This window comes from Anopheles marshallii, chromosome 3 (assembly GCF_943734725.1).
Source record: "Anopheles marshallii chromosome 3, idAnoMarsDA_429_01, whole genome shotgun sequence".
NCBI classification, from domain to species: domain Eukaryota; kingdom Metazoa; phylum Arthropoda; class Insecta; order Diptera; family Culicidae; genus Anopheles; species Anopheles marshallii.
Window position 1 is genome coordinate 50,366,307 of NC_071327.1, and position 20,459 is coordinate 50,386,765.

At 40.8% G+C, this 20,459-nt stretch overlaps 1 protein-coding gene across 1 annotated transcript in view; it reads right to left on the bottom strand.

Moving 5' to 3' along the window:
- The window catches only part of LOC128715317 (semaphorin-2A-like), an 81,716-nt gene that overhangs the window by 13,693 nt on the left and 47,564 nt on the right, over nucleotides 1–20,459 (bottom strand). Inside the window, exons 3-4 of the mRNA XM_053810200.1 lie at nucleotides 16,990–17,041; nucleotides 1,645–1,713 (exon numbers count right to left, since the gene is read on the bottom strand). Of these exons, the coding sequence (XP_053666175.1) occupies nucleotides 1,645–1,713; nucleotides 16,990–17,041 (121 nt within the window). The remainder of the gene's footprint in view (nucleotides 1–1,644; nucleotides 1,714–16,989; nucleotides 17,042–20,459) is intronic.

Below are 20,459 nucleotides of genomic sequence, written 5' to 3' on the forward strand. Positions count from 1 at the left end.
GGCGAGCGATTTGGTGGCGGGAAATGTTTGCAGAGGCACGCTGTAACGATCTGCATACGTCATCGGAAAGTGACTGTGAGAGGGTATTTTAGGAGCAATCGGGTTTTAAGGATGTTGCCGGACATCTGCTGCCGTCACGCGCCGAATGTACCACGGCAAACGATGCAAAAAAGGGAAGCCCGCTTGCGCACGTGTGCACACGCAGCTGGTATTAACATTTTTGGCTACCTTTAATGTACACGTAAAGGTGGAAAAGGATAGGAGTTGGTGTGCCATAGAACGAGCAACTTGGGCACCATGGGCTAGTGAAACCGATGTGAGTGGTCTAAATTGTTGATAATCATTAAAAGTTTGTTTCATAAACTCACAACAGCTAATAGGCTAATATTAGTTAATAAAAGGGGCTTGCATAGGTTTGCAAATTATTTGTCAAATTGTCAGCGTTAGTACCGAATCCTTATCCTTACTTATTACACCTTATGAGTTCCTGATATGATTTTTCATCAAGATGATTTTTGTAACTTTCCAGGACTTCAGTCACGTCACAGAGCAGTAGAACAACAATAATTTCTCATCCCGTTTGCGTACGAAATTTACACATTCCACTACAAACCATAAAAACTTTACGTGAGGAAGAGAATGTCATCAAGCGATGTGGTACATTTTATCGCAAAAAGGTGTAGCTCACGCTAACCATTCTCGCAACGGGATCGTCCCTCTTCCGCGCATCAACTGCGGTATTGCAACGCAAAGAACTTTTCCTCTCACCAAACAACCAACAGTACCGTGTATCCATCAGCGGTTTTCATGCCGATACAAAATGCAAAACACATTAAACCCCTTCGGTGATACACGGGAACTGGTTAACGCCATCATCATCATCATCATCAGCGGTACACGTTGTCGGCATCATCATCGACGTCAATCGAGGTTGTTCGAGGTTTTCCAGTTGCTATACATCACCTTCTGCCAATACCATATATCTAGCATCGGTTCGAAGGTTGGCGTTTGTACTGCCTTATATTGTCATAAACAGAAACCTCAAAACCAGTAGGGAATTGGGACTATTTTTTGGGCACCAGCTACTGGGCGCCTCCATGGAAGTCCAATGAACCGGGCACGTTACACAGTTATGCCGTCGCAGCTGCATTTGCATCAGGAATGTGATCAGACACCGCATGCATCGTGCAGCAGCGTGAACGTGCTGCATTGATCGTAGCTGCATTTGACAAACTGGGTTCCTGGGTGTGATTCGGCCAACAGGACGCTCGAGAAAGAAATCGTTGAACTTTTCGAACATGAATGGTAGGAAATTACACGACCCACACGAAACGTGATGCAATTAGGGCTGGTTTTGGGAAATGAATTTTTAGCGAACGTATTCGAGTGGCATGCTGGATGAATGTCTTCTGGAATAATGTACCTTTTGCCCAATTTGCCCCCCCATTGGGTGGGGAAAGCATTTGTGGGATGAGGAACGGTGTTGAAATCTTAACATGTTATGTATTGTTGAACGATAAAAGAATATGCTTTGTGAGGATGAGTTTATAGCTGGAGCCACTTTGCTTGATTTGAAGTACAACCGAAATTGTTTGAATGCTTTTTAATGTTATTCATCCCCATTGAACCGCAAAGGACACTTACCTCACTTTTGCCACGTGACACACAGTTCCGGATGTCCGCTCCGGTGGGATCGAGTAGCATGGAGTCTTTCTGCAAGTAAAAATAGGATATAACGTTTTATTAGAACATGGCTTCCATCATTTAGGGAAAAACGGTCCCTATACCATAACTAAATCCCGTTTTGTTTGTGATCTTCTCTATCAATTTCAATCACAATTGATCATAGATTAGTTTAGAATTAATTCAAAATAATATGAAATCAGGAAAATCGTAATCAAACACCTCTCAATGATGTCCTTAATAAAAGATGGCGTTGTTTTTAAGATAACGCAATTTTTCGAATTTCGATCGAATCGATGAAAAATACTCTAAACAATACACTGTCAACTACTTATATTCTAAATTTCAAAGTAAATACACAGTAGATAATTTTGTAAAACGTTTCAGGCGGGTTGCAATTTGATGTGGGACACCCTTAAATTTCACTTGATGGTTTCGCATTGTATTATACTAACTAAAAAAACCACACACAATTAGCTTTCTGAACAGGAACGGCCACCACAAAAGCATTATATATGTCTAGAAATATTCAAATTAATTAGCACCCCAGCAGTTCCCAGCTGTCCTCACGTAAATGTCCCAAAAACTGGCATCAGATTAAAACTACCATAGGTGGTCGGATGGTTCCATTGAAATGTAGGCACCAATTTTCATTTGCGAACCAAGCTCATTTCGTTCACCACAGTGCGCCTAAGCTGCACTCCACTTATTACCCCAACAAAAAAGGCACACAATCCGATTATGAATTCCGACACAAAAGCGCCACAAAATCTGATTTAAACTAAGAAGAAGGAATCCCAGTAACTGGTTCGCCATCGCATTGTGGTAATGGGTTGTGTTCGGTGGATCGAACGGACGTTGTGCTGCCCGGGAGCGCAGGCAAGTAAGTTCCATTTTAGGAGCTTCAATTGATCCTGATTTGGGAACAAAGGTACGTTAGCCTAATAATTTGCAGCTAATTCCATTATCCGGCTGTATTTCAACGAAAAAAAAAATACCCAAAAATCGACAGTGGGGTAATCTGTGTTGGTGATTCGGTATATTTGCTTGGAAAAAAGCAAACCCCGAAACTTCGAGATGCAATATTTCGATTTTCTAATGACCCAATTAGCCGCCTTTGCATTACGAATTCGCTTGACCTTCGCCAGAAGTTGTTCCAAAAATCTCACCACTGTGGCAGATGGGGATTCGTGAAGCGGGCATTGTTGTTTTGATTTTTGGTTTCTCGTTTAGACTCGTGGCCTAAACCCACGAAACAGAAAACGGTTTTTGCAAGCTCAGCTCACAATATTCTCACCGCTCTGCTTCGTCGCTAGTGGCGAATGGAACATGGGAAAGGGTGAGCATCACCGTAGCAAATGGAAAATTAAGTCTTTGTTTTAAAGAGTGCTGTCTGTACGAGGACGCCCTGTTTGCGCTGTGTCTGGTGCTGCCAGCTTAGTGGTGTGTTGCCAAACATCGCCCCGTGGGATTGTTGCTCGAAGGTGACGCACCAAGCCGGCTCGTATTGTAGGGCTTATTGTTGGGAAATTGAAATAATTAAATTGAGATCTCTATTGCATCGAAGCGGCCGAATTCGCCAGGAAACGGTTCGGTGCAAACCATTCTTATTGTGGCTTGGATGTTTTTATAGATTTATCCAACAAAAATAGTATGGCTGGTTGTATAGTTAAAAATGGCCTCTTTGTCGCTCACAGTTGTCAGGTGATTTGCGTGTTAAGTACGATTGGCGGCGTATGAGAAGTTCCATAAAACGAAATGCTTACTAAACTAATTGTACACAAATCTAAAGACAACATCGTAGTTATCATACAATTTTGAAGAGCGTAAAAAGAAAGTTTGTCCCTTATTACGCAGGTACTCTTTGTTTTGCTAGCTATCTCCCTAACAAACACGTCGCGCGTGTTTTGTATGGATGAGTAAAGTTTCTATTTTCGGTTGATGGGCTTTGTAGTTTAGTGTAGAGAATGAATTGTTTGTTTGCTGGCAGAACATGAAACACGCTCATGTGCGTATATCGATGAAGTTGACGTACACGTGCTTGCGAGTGGGTGAGTGGGTAGCAGCTTGATTGATTTTCCATTAAACCAAACGAAGATGGTTTCAATTCGATATCGATCTTGGCATACGAGAAAGTTTATTCTTCACTTATGGTCGTTAGGGTAGTTTTTTTTTGTCCTGCCGATAGCACAACGTTTCCAATGGAAACTATTGTGTATGACGATTTAGTAAAAGCAGTTGGAGTTAGTTTTTGGTTCAGGAAAGTTTGTCTTGTTTAAAAAAGCTACACATTTAATAAAGTACATGTCACAAAAGGGTTTATTTCCACAACGTCCACGAATGACAGATTGAATAAATATATATTTTAATTTCTTAGCGTTTTTATAAGTACAATTGCAATGTTTTAACATCTCTTCATTTTAAAGACTTCGAGTCCTACTCTTCAATGGTGTGTCATGGTGAAGTATTGAACTTTTTATCGAAACTCGTTAGATGGCCATCATCACCATCACCTGCTAAGATCTTTCAACTTAAAGAAAATGCCCATTATGTTACGGCAAAAATGGCGAACATTGGATACAAAGAAAATGGGACAACAGATTCATTCGAAAGTTCCAGCGAACACGGTTGCCCTCACCGATGTGCAACCACGATGGAAAAGTTGATAAGATTTCATAACGATTTTATTGGATTATAGAGAATTATAGTTCCGCATCGGAAGAAAAGCTAAAATCGGAAAACCTACTACATCCTAGTGGGAAAATCGTAAAGCCGAAGCATCCGTTGTAGTCGTTCGGATTTTTTTTCTTTCACGGCCAGTAGTCGTATAAGAACGGCTCAAGCGAAGAGGAATTAAAAATTGATCAGTTTTGCTGATATTTTTCAGCATATAAAAGGAAAAAAAAACGAAAAAAAGAAATCAGCTCCACAATATTGGTACGAAAGAAAGACGATGGCTGAAACGAGCGTCAAACAGTTTTGTTCAACTTCTCTGTTGGAATTATAACTAATGAAACCTCGGGTTGGTAACGAACAAAAAAACGGGTCGAACCAGGCGTTTTGAAAGTTCAAAACGGTGGCAAATGGATGTCATTCCTCATTGCTTCGTTTTCATCCGTTGGATTCCGTCCCGTCAGTGCGACCCGTTCGACACAACGGATCGTCAAAGATTAAATTACTAGAAAATGTGCCACAACGCGTATCGGTAGGTGGGTTGATTTGAGAGAGAATCCATGAACCAGAACCTACCAGTGTGTTTTGTCGTTGTTTCTTGTCATTTTCTTCCGATGCGTAAGAGGCTTTATTGGAGACATTTTTTCCACCTCGGCGAACGTTCGATTGAGTGGTTGAACCGGTGGTGGTATGGATTTATTGGATAAGTGATTAATGATTTTGCACTCGAAAAGCGACTAGAGATAGATTTAATTTCATTACACATTTTTGTACTTTGCATCACGGATGGTGGCACAATTTTGACGATTCTCCCAAGAAAGATAACCTAACGGGGAGGGACAAACAGGGACGATAAAACAATGGGAAGATAATTTTCTGATAATGAAATTGGGCATTGATTGAAACAAAAAGGGAAGAAAAAGAAGGATAAAATCATCCTGAAAATCGATTATCTATTTACAATCAGACGTTGGTGTGTATCTGACTTGGTTGTGCTAAATTACTATGTTTAGTTATTGGAATTTAATGCCTAAAATTAAAACAATGTTTGCAGAGCTATCAGAGAAATTTACTTAAGATATTAAATTGATTTTAATTCATTTCTGCATTGAAGATGACGAAATATCCATAACATTTAGCATAAATACTCAAAGTTGGTCGAAGCTGTGAATATGATTTTTTATATGATAATGTAAACGAAGGCGATTTTAAAGGTCAAAATGTTCATATTACTGACATTCCAATAGGTACTGATTAATTCTGAAAAGTCGTAGATTTGTACAGCTTGATATTGCATGGAACAGTATATAAAATATGTCGTACGTTATACGTAAAATATATCATAATTAGACAATGTTAACAGACCCAAAAAAGACCCGCATGTAGGAGAGATTGTTAGAAAACAACTACCGATTTAAGCTAAACGGGTAAATCCTCGAAGCATAAACACACTTCTAAAGCGAATATTGGATTATTGTGATTATTTCTTCTGTCCTGAACGACATATCATACGCATCGCACCGTATCCAAGGCAACCACGCTCCAGGAGCGCACCATATACGACCACTCATGTAGCTATTGCTACTTCTTGAGTGTAAGCCGTACCCAAACTGTCGTTCCCAGTGTTCCCAATGACAACCGCTTCAAGTTGGCTTTATTTAATTTGATTTAATTAGTTCCCACTTTTGGGCGAAACTTTATTTCGAATTATCGAGCAAACGAGCGACAACTTTTCCGATTCCTTTCTATCTTTCGTAGGAAAAGTAAGAAAAGTCCTAGAATCGTATGATAATATTCGATGGTAATGCTTACAATAAGCATATCAACGTGGGTGTTGATGCGGTTGGCATTGATATGTTTTCTTGATAGGGAATGTTGGTATTAGTAATATTTTCGACAGTTGCCAGAATCCTGAATGGTGCTGATTTCAAAGAGGTTGTTACGAATCCTTTCACATGCATGGCCTTTTCCAGCTCCAGAGAACTGGATATTCGCGTGATATAGACGAATGGCCAATAGTTTCGATAGTTGTACAACGAACGAAACACACATCGAAAAGGCAGTAAAACCTTTCCGCTGCATAAGGAGTGTACAATTGGTAAATTGGCCCAAATGCTACCTTAGAATACCATCGAATTGGAGAGAAGGAAATTAATTCAATTCCGTTTTTAATTGCATTGCTTATTATTTCGTCTGTGGGTGTGTGAGTGGTTTTGTACACCTTTGCCCCATGGCGCACCTTCGGGTACATAGATGCGGAATGAATATGAAAGTTATTTCTCCAAAGGTGGTTTATTTAATTTCCCCTTTTGCCGAAATTCCTTTGCCATACCAAAAGCTCGATTCACTTTATTTGTTGAACTATGTATTGTTCCGTTCCCTGCTTCTCTTCACTTTGATTTGCGAAAAACAGCCCTTATCGGAGTGTAAATAGGAAGTTTCGCTAACGGAATTTTAATTCTTTCGTATCCTGCTTCCAGCAAGTCCGGTTCGTTAGTCTAAAAGTGAGTTCCATCTTTTGGACAGAGCTAGTGTACCGGGATATCTTGTTTTTTTTGCACTTTGCCCAACGGGAACATTTTCTTCTAGCGTGATCATGCAAAAAGGTAGAATAATTCCAACGAAACCGCAGCACAACAGAAACACCCCGTACCCATACCGAGGTTGTATTTTCATTGTGGTTCCTGCTCCTACTGTTGCTGCAGATGATGATGCTGTTTGTAAAATGCCAATTTGCAAGTCCCATCCCATTTCGATTACAGGACTGGCCTTCCGTCTGTTGACTTAGTAACGGGGCTAGATGGTACTTTTTCTACTTGCCTAAATCATTCATCAGTCGAAGGGTCGCGGTCTAGGTGTAACGGTCGCTTTCTTTAGGGAGAACCGTTCTCGAGATGCACCTTGGCGTTTTGGTAGTTTGAAAATTTTGATTTGAAACCAACCACCAGAATAGCCCCAATCCCATGCAAGCAGGAGGGAAACACGCCTAACCGCCAATTCCTATTAGACAGACCGTCAATCATTGGCCCTTTCCGATCAGTCACAGGGACGTGCAATGCGAAGCTGTCGTTGCTTGCAAAACACGCGAAACCGCAGAATTTGATCATCGGGCTAGCAATTTTGGTCCATTGTTATGGAGCGCTGATGAGATGTGATTGTCATGGTGGTTTGTCAATTGATAGCGGGTGGTTTGGCAAGTTTAATGAATGGTGGGAATATTGATGCTTTGCACTATTTAATGCCAAACATTATTTACGAGACAATCATACAAATATGATTGGAATATCGCTGTATGATAACTACCTAAAGAAATAAAAATAGAACCATTTTTAGTATTGAGTTGACATGTAAGTAGTACAGTAAGTTGACATGTAAGTAGTTAGTAGTTTTTTTTAAACTTCAGGTAATTTTGTGTTTTGAGAAATGATTGTTCATAAGAAATAATTACTTTTTCCAAAATTTCTGGCATGTTATGGAATAGTAATGAATCGAACATATTTATGATTTGTCTGATTTAGAAGAGCAGTGAAAAGAGTAGAGAGTAGCCACTATAGAAATTGAATAGTCATTATTCAGAACCTTTTCGTGCAGACCTTGACCATTGTTCATGTCAGCTTTCGAGCGGTTCAGTACAGTTCTAGATAAGTTCATTCATCGATTAGGGTTTTTAAACGGAAGATTTAGACGTAAGATTAGGGTTTAAAACGTAAGGCACTTCTTTATCGATACAACAACTTCAACGCATCTGGATATGCCATGTCTGGCTTTCTACGACTTTACTTAACCGTAGCTGGATAGTCAGTCGTGCGTATGGGGCTTTGATCTAGATAGGATTTTGGACCAGTGCCATGTAAAGAGCCGTCTATTAATATACCATCGTGTGTTAAGTTCATGTTAAACCACAGTTATTGTTCAGTTAATGTATGCTAAGTTTAGGATGATATAAACTATAATTCTACACAGACCATAAGTTTCCGTAAGTGAATATTTAATGTAGTTAGCTATTGAGCTTGCTGTTTTAAGTTGGCATTTATTTCAACTTCTTTGAACTTGAATTGCCTAGAGTAAACAACAAAAATCAGATGAATTTTTTACGTAAACAACACGTTTTTTTGCTGGAAACTTTCCATGATGTTTCTTTTAAAAATTAACATCTATTAAATTTTTTAGGATACATATTAATATTAGAATAGTTACAATGTCATTATAAATGCCAATAAATGTGCCAGCCTATAAATGTGCCATAACATGAAATTTGAAAATTCGTGTTCTTAATTAACCGGTGGTCCATATTTGCTAAAGCTCCAGGAACTTACTGGTAGACCTAACTTATTTTCTTGGCTGAACAGAAAATATGAACAAATGTAACTTTAAATAAATCACCCAATACAAGTTTTTGACTTAAAAACTTTGAATCCAGTTTAATAAATTGGTCTTGCAACATGTCTGCCGCTCTATATCTCGCGTGCAATTTATCAGTATATGATTACAAAAAAAATCCATCAGACAACACGATTTAAACTACAATAAAGCTCAACCCACTTCCATCGACACCATCACGTGGAAATGAAATATTTCGACGCAATTGTTCTAATCGTGCGATATATTTCATTTACGAGCTGGCATTCGCGAAATAAATTTAATTTATTTCATCGACATAATGTGTCTGTTTATATTTTTTGTTTGCCTAGTTGTTTTACTCTCCTTTATGCATAAACTGTCACCACATGCCCGAGGAAAGCTCTGCATACCCGCACCAACACATTAACCGGATCTCCACGGTTAACCAGTTAGAATGTGTAAAAATGTGGCTTCGCGGCCAACCACGCATAGCACGCAATGGAATCATCGATGCGCGGGACGTGGCATTAGTGGGCCGCCTGCCAACGTGTGCGGTACCTTGCGCTTCTTGTCGCATGCATTCCGATCACCGTGCATGCACATTATGGTGGCGATAAGTGTGCGAGACGAATGGCTAATGGTGGCAGTTTACCGCGTGAAAATTATCACGCACACGCGTACCCATGTGCGTACTGGGATGGTTGGGTTGGATTAAATACGCATGGACATAAAAGACCCGGGTGGTGATAATGTTCCCCCTACAAACATCCCCGTACAAATGTTTATGCTATAGATTCAACGCGCGTGGCACGAGTAATGGCATGCAGCGTTGCAAAATACCATTCGCCATAGAAATAGTTTCCATCAGCGAAGCGGAAAATGGGGAAAATATTTAATTTCTCAAAATTAAATTAAATCCCCACTCATCGGTTAGGTGGCAGGAAGGTTGCATTTCAAGCGCCGTTTGTTGCGGGTTTTTTGTTTTGTTTTTACCAGTGTATGGCTATGTGTGTATATGTGTATGTGTGTGTGTGGCTTCTTTTTCAACTTCCTACTCCAATACGCTTAGTCAGCAGAAATCAGCAAGTTTTCAGCTTCCTAAACCTATACACCATACCACCCGTAGGGCAATTTATATTTTCATAAAATTTTATTTCATTACTTTCGTTATTTATGACGTGCCGGTAAATCGTGGCGCCATCTTTCGACGGGTGGCAGGAAACAACCCGGCAGACGGACAGGCGGAAGGAATGCATTTTGTAAATTGGTCAGTTTTTAATTGATATTGGAATGGGTGCAGCGCTGGTGGACTGGTGGGGTTTGATTAGGATTTTTCTTTCCACCCAACTGTTTTCTCCCCACAGCTCCGACAAATCGGCTCCATCACGCCGAACTACATGGTGGATCTCATTGGGTTCTAATCAGAGCGGTTCTTTGCGGTTGGGTGAATAAATGTATTTATGCCCGGTGCACGCGTGTGAGTGTACCTGGTCATTAAAGCGTAAAATTTCCATTCGGTTCGATCGGTTTCCTACACCGGTTGCGATGATTTGCTTTATTCAATTTTATTTAGCAAATACAAAAACCCCTTACATCGTTCGTACCGAAAGTAGAAAAATAATTCATTTCAAAATCGCTGCTTTAAACACAACGCAATTCAATTGAACCTCGTAAAATAAAACATGGAGAAGTGTTTTGTATTGAAGCTAATATTTCCAGCATTAACCGTGCGATTAATAATCCTACCCGTGCTTTTGTTACCGTATGCTTGGATCAATTTTCTCCTGAAGCGTTTTTATTATTTAACGATGAAAAACGTCATTTCTGTGCAATAAATTCACAACTAATCACCTGCGAGATAGTGCGATGATCGCCCATCCGGTAAATGGTTGATAATCCATCATTTTCCGGACGGGAGCACGCGCACCCAGCTAGCGAGCCCCATTGATTGGTGGTCATTTTTTCGGCCGACTCACAAACACATTAAGCGTGTCAAATCCGTCACGAAAAAAGCATAAAACGAGTCGAGCGCTACGAAACAGTTGCTGCATTAAACATTACTTCCAGTGCGAAATCTGTCCGAACCTAGGGAAAAGGTCACATTTTGTCAGCGGACAGTTAGGATGGTTCAATGAAATGGGAAAGACCTTCCATTTGGGTGTTTATACTGAAAAGAAAGGCTTGCTAGCAGGGCTGAACAAGAAGGTTCGATAGAAGCTGGGTTCCATGGTTATTTTTTTCGCTCATGTGGAATATGACGCAACTACAAATCATTTGACCGGAAATCGAATGTCAGTCCTGGTGCCACGCTATCCTATCCTATCGAATGATCAGAAAACGACGGGAGGATGACAGTTTGTTTACCCAAAACTCGCAAACGGATCCTTTCCCTGCCACACGTATCGGCTAGATGGCTGCCCGTGTGCGAAGGATATCAGTGCAGCTTCGGAGCTCATAAATGTTAATCGTTCACATATCATTTATGGCTTATCTACTGTCGTCGTTGTTGTTCCCTCGTTTAACTAATCCACCCCGTAGAACTCTAGCCAATGTTTATGGGATGCTGACGCCTAGGGCGGATTTTCGTTGAGGTTTATTTGTGTGTATGCGTGCTTTTTTTTCTTCCCCCATCCTTACGAAATGGCTGATTTGGCTGCGTTAAAAAAGACTAACGAAGCCAAACGTAACACCAACGCAGTTTAGTATCGTGCCGAGTCATCATCGTCTTCATCCGGAACCGTATCGGGACTTTCGCCGGATGAGCTGCTTGGGTGACGCTAAATGGTCACTGCCCCGTTCGACCTCCGTATGATATGTCGTGAGCAAATCTCCTCAAAGATCACAATGTTTCATGGTTGCTCTATGTATTGTGTACTGGTTTTTTCGGGCGTTCTCTGCATCGGTGACAGTTCGATTTCCGGTCTATGTGGGTGTTGAGTGTATTATTTTACTAACACATTCCATTTCCTTTGCATGAGGATACAGTAAGTTTTTCATTTATTTCTCGTGAAGCGAATCATGTGGCATTATTAAATAGTTTATATCGCACAGATATTGATTTTAGAATTTTGGTAAAAGCATCATGCATATAATATTTTCTTAATCTTTGCTACTTTAACTAACATATAAAATAATGATCTATTTCCGTTTATTTAATAAATGCTAGAAAAATATTAGATGAATTTTGTTCGTTTGGAAATATTCTAACCAATGAAATTATTTAGCTCCTCGTTGTATCGGACTTTTCCGACACAATTACCCGCTAAGAGCGAATGAAACCATTTTCATTCTCTTCATTTTTCATGCATTCTTTCTCTAGACACTGTACACCAATTCCAAACCAATCAGTATTCCACTGGTAGAAAATGCGTGAAACGTTTAAATGCAATTCAGCTGTACTGTATTCTACAAAATAATGTCACCTTCTTGCATTAAACACCTATCATCTGACCTACATTTTGAACTTACCGAAAACCGATATACAGAATGTACTAACGGCAACCAACGATACGATCAAAATCGGTTTCTCGATGTGGGTAGATCGATTAGCAGTAAAATTAAATTCCCCATTCAAATAGCGCTCTGGCAGCGGTGCAGCAAAATGCCTACCGAAGATAAAACACACACCCACGAGAAGCCATTTCGTCAACGTATCGAGTATCGATAACGATTCCACAGATAATCTCACTTCCTAGCAAAAGTCACATTTGATGGCACCTTCTAATGGTGTGATACTTCCGCACTTCTTATGAACGAAACGAAAAAATCTACCATGAGTAACGTGAAGCAATTCGTCGGATGAAGCGTCTAAAGGTGACACGACGCACCTTACCGTAGCGTTGTCCGGCCTATGTACAACATACGAGCCAAAATACTCGATGTACGATGATACGACTCGAAACCATTAAGCTAAAGTCCACGTTTTCCCAACCTACGACTCGACGGCCATACAAACGTGAGGTGGAATTTGTGAGCGGCATTCTTAAAATGTGCCGAATATCCTAAAGCCACCATATCCACTCGAGCTGGTCTCCCAGACTTTTCTGTATATGTGTTGGTTTTGGCCATCTTCTCTTCTCTCATGTCTTTATTACATCTTCTATCTTTTTCTCCTTAATTTCTATTTTTATTTCTGAGGTTTTTGGAAACCGACAACCTTACACGCACGGGATTTGGTCACGAATATTCCAATGATGACGTGCTTTCGGTGTGAGCATTTTGGTCATACCTTTGTGTTTTTTCTACATTTTGTTTCCACCAGTAGATTTAAGTGCAAATGAAACGGGAACGCCTCGGGAGACAAACTTCTCACCGTGACATTTGTTGGACATTCGGAGTACGGTAAAAGATAAGCGTCTGGGCAGAATGGGTGATCCAGTGGACTGGTAGAAAAGTCATCTCGATAGAGACGAGTCGCTGGGGTAATTTGATAAAAAAGGTTACTGACGTTGCTTGATTGCAGGATGCTCGTGATGATGATGACGATGATGATGGGATTGTTGATTGTAGACAGTAGGCTGACAAGCAGCAAAGGAAAAAAATCTTTCCCTTTGCACGCTCACTTGAAGTTTAAAATTATAGAGAAATTACTTCGTGCAAGAAAAAGTGTTATGGTCCTAGCTTATTCGAGTTATTTTACCGTTTTCTAAAAATTGTTGAGTGTACATTTTGATGGATGGAATAAAAATAATTAACGAAACATTACTCCTTTTCAATCCATAGGTTTTCCATACATCCTAACGAAACTGAGAGCAAAACAAAAACTCGAGCTCAATTACCAAGTCACAGCTCTTGTCATAGCTAACCTCAACAAAAATCCCATCATGATCCTGAACAAAAAAGGGATGAATTCGCGAATAGAAAACTAGGCAGGTAGCACACGTTGTAAGATACATAATGTAAGTATAATCGAGAATGAGATGAAAAACCAAAAATGGCACATACATAGTAGAAGAGAAAAAACACAAACGAATAGAAAAAACGACATCAGCTGCATTTTAACTCCAGCAGTAATTAATTTAGTTTGCTGGAGAAGAGTTGCAAGAGCGATCACGTATGTATCTGAGTGTGCTAGTGTGCTCATGTGGTTCTTCCAAACCACATGTGAGAATGGTGTAAATCCGTGAATTTTCCACAGGAGACATGCACTTGCTAAAAAAACAGTCAACAAAAAGCTGGACAAAACAAAAGCGCTGTGGTTGGCGAAACGAGCGGCTTACCTTATTTTAACGTTGTTTGTAGGAAAGAATTGGAGCATGTTCATACTTGCTTTCTTTTTTTTTCATTCCTGTTACATATCGTTATGCTTTTTCCTTGGTAGGTTGCCCGTTTGAAATGAATGTGGTTACATTAGAAACACCATTAAAGGGACTGTTCGCGCAGAACAAAACTGTTTATATACAAAAGTGTTGACAGCTGGGCACGACAAGGGACAGAGGCGCAAACGGTTGAAGCGCGTGCTGTTGCACCAGTCGCAAGGTAGAAGCCAAGAAAGGAACGCAACGTAGGAGTAAAAATAAAGTGCAATTCGCGTAATAGTAATTCAAAACCAAATTTCTCGCATTAAATCTTTCCGCGACTTGCTCGCAAACAGAGACACACTTAAGACTGTAATGAGACCGTACAGTGCGTGTTGTTGTAAAGGAGCGAACTTTTACGAAAGGTGTTTGTTATGGACACAGTCTTCAATAGTGTAACGCATGCTTTATATTATAGCAAATACTGAGATAGTGAGTGCCTACGCGAGGTACTCAGGATATAAAATAAGTGACAATGAGTGGGCGCGATCTCTCTCTGTTCGTACGTCGTTGGTTATACATCGGATATCCTTAATAAAGCACGATACGTTTATAACATGTTAATGAGCGTTTTCTTTTTAAGAATTGTATTTTTTTACTATTTTTATTTAATAGATTTATTTCTACTTAATAAAATCAGTTTGATGTGGCAGGGTAATGCTTTAATTTTATGCCTATTATGGGTTCAAATGGAATCGCGTATTGAAACAAAAGCAATACGATACTCAAATAACTTAAAGAGGTCGCTGTTGCTATGCAAGTGTTATTCCAGAACATGTAGTTCTCATAGGACCTGATAAAACCGTAATAAAGCACTGTCAATACCTCAAGAGGTCTAGGCATGCCAATTCTAACTTTCTGTGACTTTATTTACCCGTAGGTGCATAATCAGTCCTGTATATGGGGGATTGGTCGAGATGGAATTTTGGTCCGGTCCGTTCGTGTGAAGACCGGCGCCGCTACCATCATGCCACCGGCCCGCCCCGAACTCTACATAATCGGCTTTAATATTGGTAGCAACAAGACCTAAGTGGTCTAAAGAAACGAGGAATTCAACTGGTATTATTAATTTTAGTATCAAGACGCACTTAACAGCACCTTAACGAAGTGATTGAAAATAAGCTCAAATATAAATTTTAATCGCTAGCTTAATAATAACCTTTGTGAGATATCAAAACTATTTGGCACAGTAAACAGCCATTAAAAAGCCAACTTTAGTTGGCACAGCCATGATAACTGTATATAAACATATCGAAGCATGGAAAGCATAGGGAATTATTCTAGGGATAGTTAATCAATTGAACAATTCATTTCAAGTGCCGCTTTTGTTGATCTGAATATTTTTATGCTAAAGGTGAGTCGTCCGATGAGCGACAAAAACTAATTCAAGCGCTTTTTGCTTAGCCATATTGGAATCGTAGCACGTGAAAGGACTAAACGATCGGAATTAAAGGCCATAATAATAGGTTCCCATTATTTTTATTTCAAGCAAAACAAAACAAACACATCCCCTTAGTAATACAATTCAATAACGTTTAAAAATGTATTTACTTTACAAAAACAAAAAATATCAACCATCAGCTTAAAAGAAGGGAAACCCCTCACTAAGGGATGCTTCCGGTTCCTGTAGCGTATATTCCACGGTGATGTCCTTTTCAAGCAGCACGCGGAATCGCTTTGATCGAGAAACAATATATTTTATCGTAAAATAGCTCAACCACAGGGATTTTTTGTTGTCGTGTATGTGGAAGCGGTGGGAAATAAACATGCTGTTCACAAGATGCCTGACGACGTGAGGCAATGCCAGCGGTACCAGCAAACAGTGTGCAGACGTGATAAACAACGGAAAAAAAAGAAAACCCACACACGAAACAAAAAACGAAAGAGAAGGAAAAACACATCAATTCCGCATCCGGATACCGGACGTCCTGTCTTTTGGGAGCGCTGGTGGTGATAGTACCACAGGTTGATGTGTTGTATTTTTGCTCCTGACTCCAACAAACGGCACTGCAACAAGCGTGGTGCATCGTTCTCGTTTCCCAGCTTTTCCGATTGTCCCCCCCCCCCCCCAGCGGATCAAGCGATAATCGAACGCTCCCACTGAAGTGGAGGGGTTGGTGAGTTTCGGTGAGGTCAAAACAATTTCCCTCATACCAAAACTGGTACGGAAATGACTCCATCTAAGCGGGTTGTTTCAGTGTTTTATTTTTTGCTCCTGTCTCCACTTATTCGTTAGCTACACTTTGCATCAGCCGATTTGTCGATGCAGTTTTGTGCCTTTCCGCTGGCTGCAATGCAAACGGTTGCACCTACCGGTGAAAAGGAAAGATCAATTGATTTGAATTCGTACGTTAGTTTCATCACCATAAGGACCACAGTTCACCTGGCAGCACCTCAGCTCATGTTTGCCGGTGTATGCGCTGTTGTTTTTTCCCACCCCAGGGGAGGATATGGTGAGTTTGTTTTTGTTTCATTTCAAAGCAGACACACACATACACAAACACAAACAAACAAACACCCAAAATGACCGCAGAAATAGCTTCCCGCTGGCTTTGAAAGCGGTACACTTGCTGCCGTGCGTCGCCGGGCGTACGGGAAAACTATTCTGTTTGATGTGTTTTGCAGATGGAAAACTTCACAAAACTGTGCGCTAGAACTGTTTGCCAGAGTTTGGCTTATCGAGTGATTGGGCGTGGAGTGTGATGAGATGGGAGGGGGTAAGTATGCAGGAAACAAAAAAAACAACAACAAAAACAGTAGGAAACATTTGGTGAATTGCTTTCCGCCTACAGGCGCATCCACCGGTTCGAGCGAGGTAAAAGGAAAACTATCAATCGAAAATTGCCGTTGAAATTCGATGGATAATGTGTAGCATCTACTTAAGGGGTGGAACCCCTAGAGCTCATTGATGCTTTTTAAAATAAGTAAATTACTTATATTATTTTGCTAGAGCTTGCTCATGAAACAATGGCTTGTTCCTGTTTGTATGACTTACCTCGCATGATGTCATGCTAATATTTTTCAAATTTAGTTTGTACACTCGGTTCCTGAAAGAAAGAAGAATAGAACGATATTAGAGGCTTTGCTTTATCTAAATATTATCAGACTTATCAGCTAATACGTTAACAGGATCCGATTATTCCTATAGAAAAGAAATGAGCGTCGTTATTATGTCGTGTATTTGAATCGTGTAACTGGGAGTTGGCTGCAATTTCAATCAATAGGAACAATCATTTGTTTTTGCTGATACTCTATTCGATGGTGTATATGATTTTAATTCATGAATCTGAAACAATCTTTGTACTAAATGAATGGAATGTCTAAATGAAAGATTGTCTACTCTAAAGATTCACGAGCCCTGAAGCATTAATAAGTTATGAGGACCCTTATGAGACCTTTTAATATCATAAACGATCATAGACTCTTTACCAAATATTCGTGTAAATTCTCAAAAGCACTGAGCCCCACTTCACTAATGTACTGAGTTAGTTATGATAAATTTGCATTAATTCATTTATGCATCATTGAAGTACTCATTTGATTTTCGAAGTTGTCGATGTCGAAGTCGAGCTAACTACAACATTAAGGTTTAAATTACCGCCATGATCCTGACTACCTGCTGATCTTAATGCGGTCCGAGGAATCTTAAGATCCCGCCCTTACGTAAGGGTCCTACTTAACGGACATAACCCTAAAAGGTAATTTAAGTCCACATTGGAATTAAGCAGTCGCTTTGATGCGTTAGATAGGTAAATTGATAAAAATCTCATTATGTTAATAACTATAACACTCTATTATATAAGATCACTCTATTATATATTAGCGAATTCTCCAATTTCACATAACAAATTTAAAACAGAACATGATCGTGCTGCATAGCTTGAAAAGTTGAAAAAAACACACCCATAAATATTCCAGCAGTAATTCACCACACCGCTTAGAGTGAAACAACACACACACACAAAACCAACGATTCGCAAAATCATCGTAAAAACGTTTTGGTGTCGATAAAAAGCACCTCAAGTTCATTGGTGTTAGCATAAACAGCCGAAATAGACACCAGCGTGAGATTAAAACTCCTCTCTACCGCTTTGCACCTGCCAGCCACCGTTGCTCCGTTACTAAGCAGCTTCATCAACATTCCGGACCACCTTCTCAACACTTCTCAGCCGCCATTTCCATGAATCGATCCACTTCTGACGCACTTAGTACAGGCTTTGGCTTCGGTGTGTTTGGCTTTGGCTTCACGTAAATTATTTTCCGCCTCATGAAACCTCGGGGCATCAGCCGCATGGAGTGGCCTTTCCGGTCTTGCATGTCCAACCGTGCCCGGCCACCACTCACCATTTACCGGAGGCAATTTTCGCAGCCACCAGGCTTTGCACGAGCTGTGGCAAAGAATTGCGTAAGAATACTCTTGAAGCTGTGAAGAGCAAGGAATAATGGCAATCATGAAAGAAACAGACAGAGACCGAGAGACAAAACCGACCTCTGAAAGCCTATACCCACAAAAAAGGAACACGGAAGGAAGTGACGGAAAGTCAGGCAGCACAAAAACCGCACAACCGTTCGAGACCGATTCGCACACTTTATGAATTATTTATCTCTCTCTCGTTCTTGCGATGCTGCCCAAGTTCACTTGCTGCCAGTTTCCGCGGTTTGTTTTTGGGAGATCAAAAAAAAAAAAACACACACAGGAAGACGCACCCGGATCCGGTCCTACTTCATTAGCAATTTTGGCTACGCACCCGGTAGCCGACCTGGAAACCGACGACACTACACCGCACTGTCGATCCATCAATTGTGATTCCGAAATAAAACACCTTTCGGTCGGAAACATATTAAATATTTATCCAGCGTAATAGACTACCCATTCCCGGACCTACGGCTAACCCACCCAACCAAGCTATCCAAGGGCATTCCCGTTAGCGTTAGCTTCCCCGGTCAAAGACGTAACAGCGCCATCTCGGGAGAAGGCCCCGAAACGTCGGAAAAAGGAAACAAAACGCATGAAACACGCTAGAAGCCGGAAAGGTACGGCCTCCTGGTGCTACATCTTGCATCCGTTTTCCGGTTTGATAAAATCTGACAGCTGTTACCGCGAGTCCGCATTTCCCTGTCGGCTACACCGTGAGCTCCGAAGGTTAGCTAGGGACGTTCCTGCTACAGTAACGAAGCGCAACGGAAGGAGTTATTTGTGTTGAGTCAGTTGTTTCCCGATTTCCTAGCGACTAAGTCAATCTTTATTTCTTCCCCAAAACGTCCCATATTCGGCCGGGCGACCGATACTCCAAAAACGGTTGGGTGTTTTATTGGGGTGGAGCTTCCTGGATAGGCTGCGTAATGGATACCTTTGCCGAGGATGGACTCCGAGGGTCCTAAAGTGGGTGTCCTAATGTGCTGCAATTAAATTGTGCTACCTTCAGCACAAAATACAACACAACCCGTGGTCGGCAATTAGACGGTCCATTGTCCCTCCCACGTTCGTGTGCCGAGAAAGGGTGAGCGTGTTAAGAAAATTGTTTCTCCAAGCAGTGAATACCAGGAGACATTTAAATACAAATAACGTGTGATTGTTTCTGACTTCTTCGAGAACCGGCACTGACGCGTTTCGCGAAAAGGTAAAGCCTGCTTGAAGTTATCGTTTCAGTAATGAAGCTTTTTGATGCTTCCACTTGGTACGTTACTCGTTTTTGGCGCTACGCATCTCGTCACTGCTGTGTGGCCTTGGTGGAATGGTTTCTTTGAAGCCTACTTCAAAATCTTAAGGGAAATTAGTCCCTTTCGCGAATCTTCCCCGTTCGTTCGATCGAACCCATCCCAGCAAAAAAGCAGCTGGAAGCGGTTCTACAGACATTCTTATCCACAGTTTAGGATCAAATTTCGCTCTTTAACAATGTGCGTGTCCTCGAACGGGCCCAGTCCAATATGGTGGTGCGCCAATGTGGCACAAGAAGAAAACGGAGAAGGTAAATAAGCTTATTGCTGCTACCTGTGCCTGCAAAGCAGCAGCATAAGATGAAAAAAATCCGCCGTTGACGACCATCTTTGGACAGTGGATGTTGCTCGGAAATTAAATTACATTGCGACTTCAAACACCGAACAGACGATGATGCGCCAGTGCGCGAAAACGAAGAAGCCTTCGAGGAGGACAACAAAAAAAAAGTGTTTCCTTGCCGTTCGCCAAAACCAACGGGATAATTTAATTTTGTGCCCTTCGAAAGCGTTTACCTGCGCAGCGAGTGTCCCACGGCTGGAGTTTGGTTTTGTTGGCCAAAAGGTTGAAGCTTCTGGGGCTCTCGAAGTATTTCCGCTTTGTGTATTGTTCTGCTCGTGCAATTTATCTCTTGTTTTCATATTACGATGCTGTGTTCCTGGTTCGTCATGTTGGTTTGGTTGATTTATTTCATTTGAAGCTTTATCTCTGTAGGGACAAGTTTTCTCCGTCGTGGGCGCTTTCTGTAT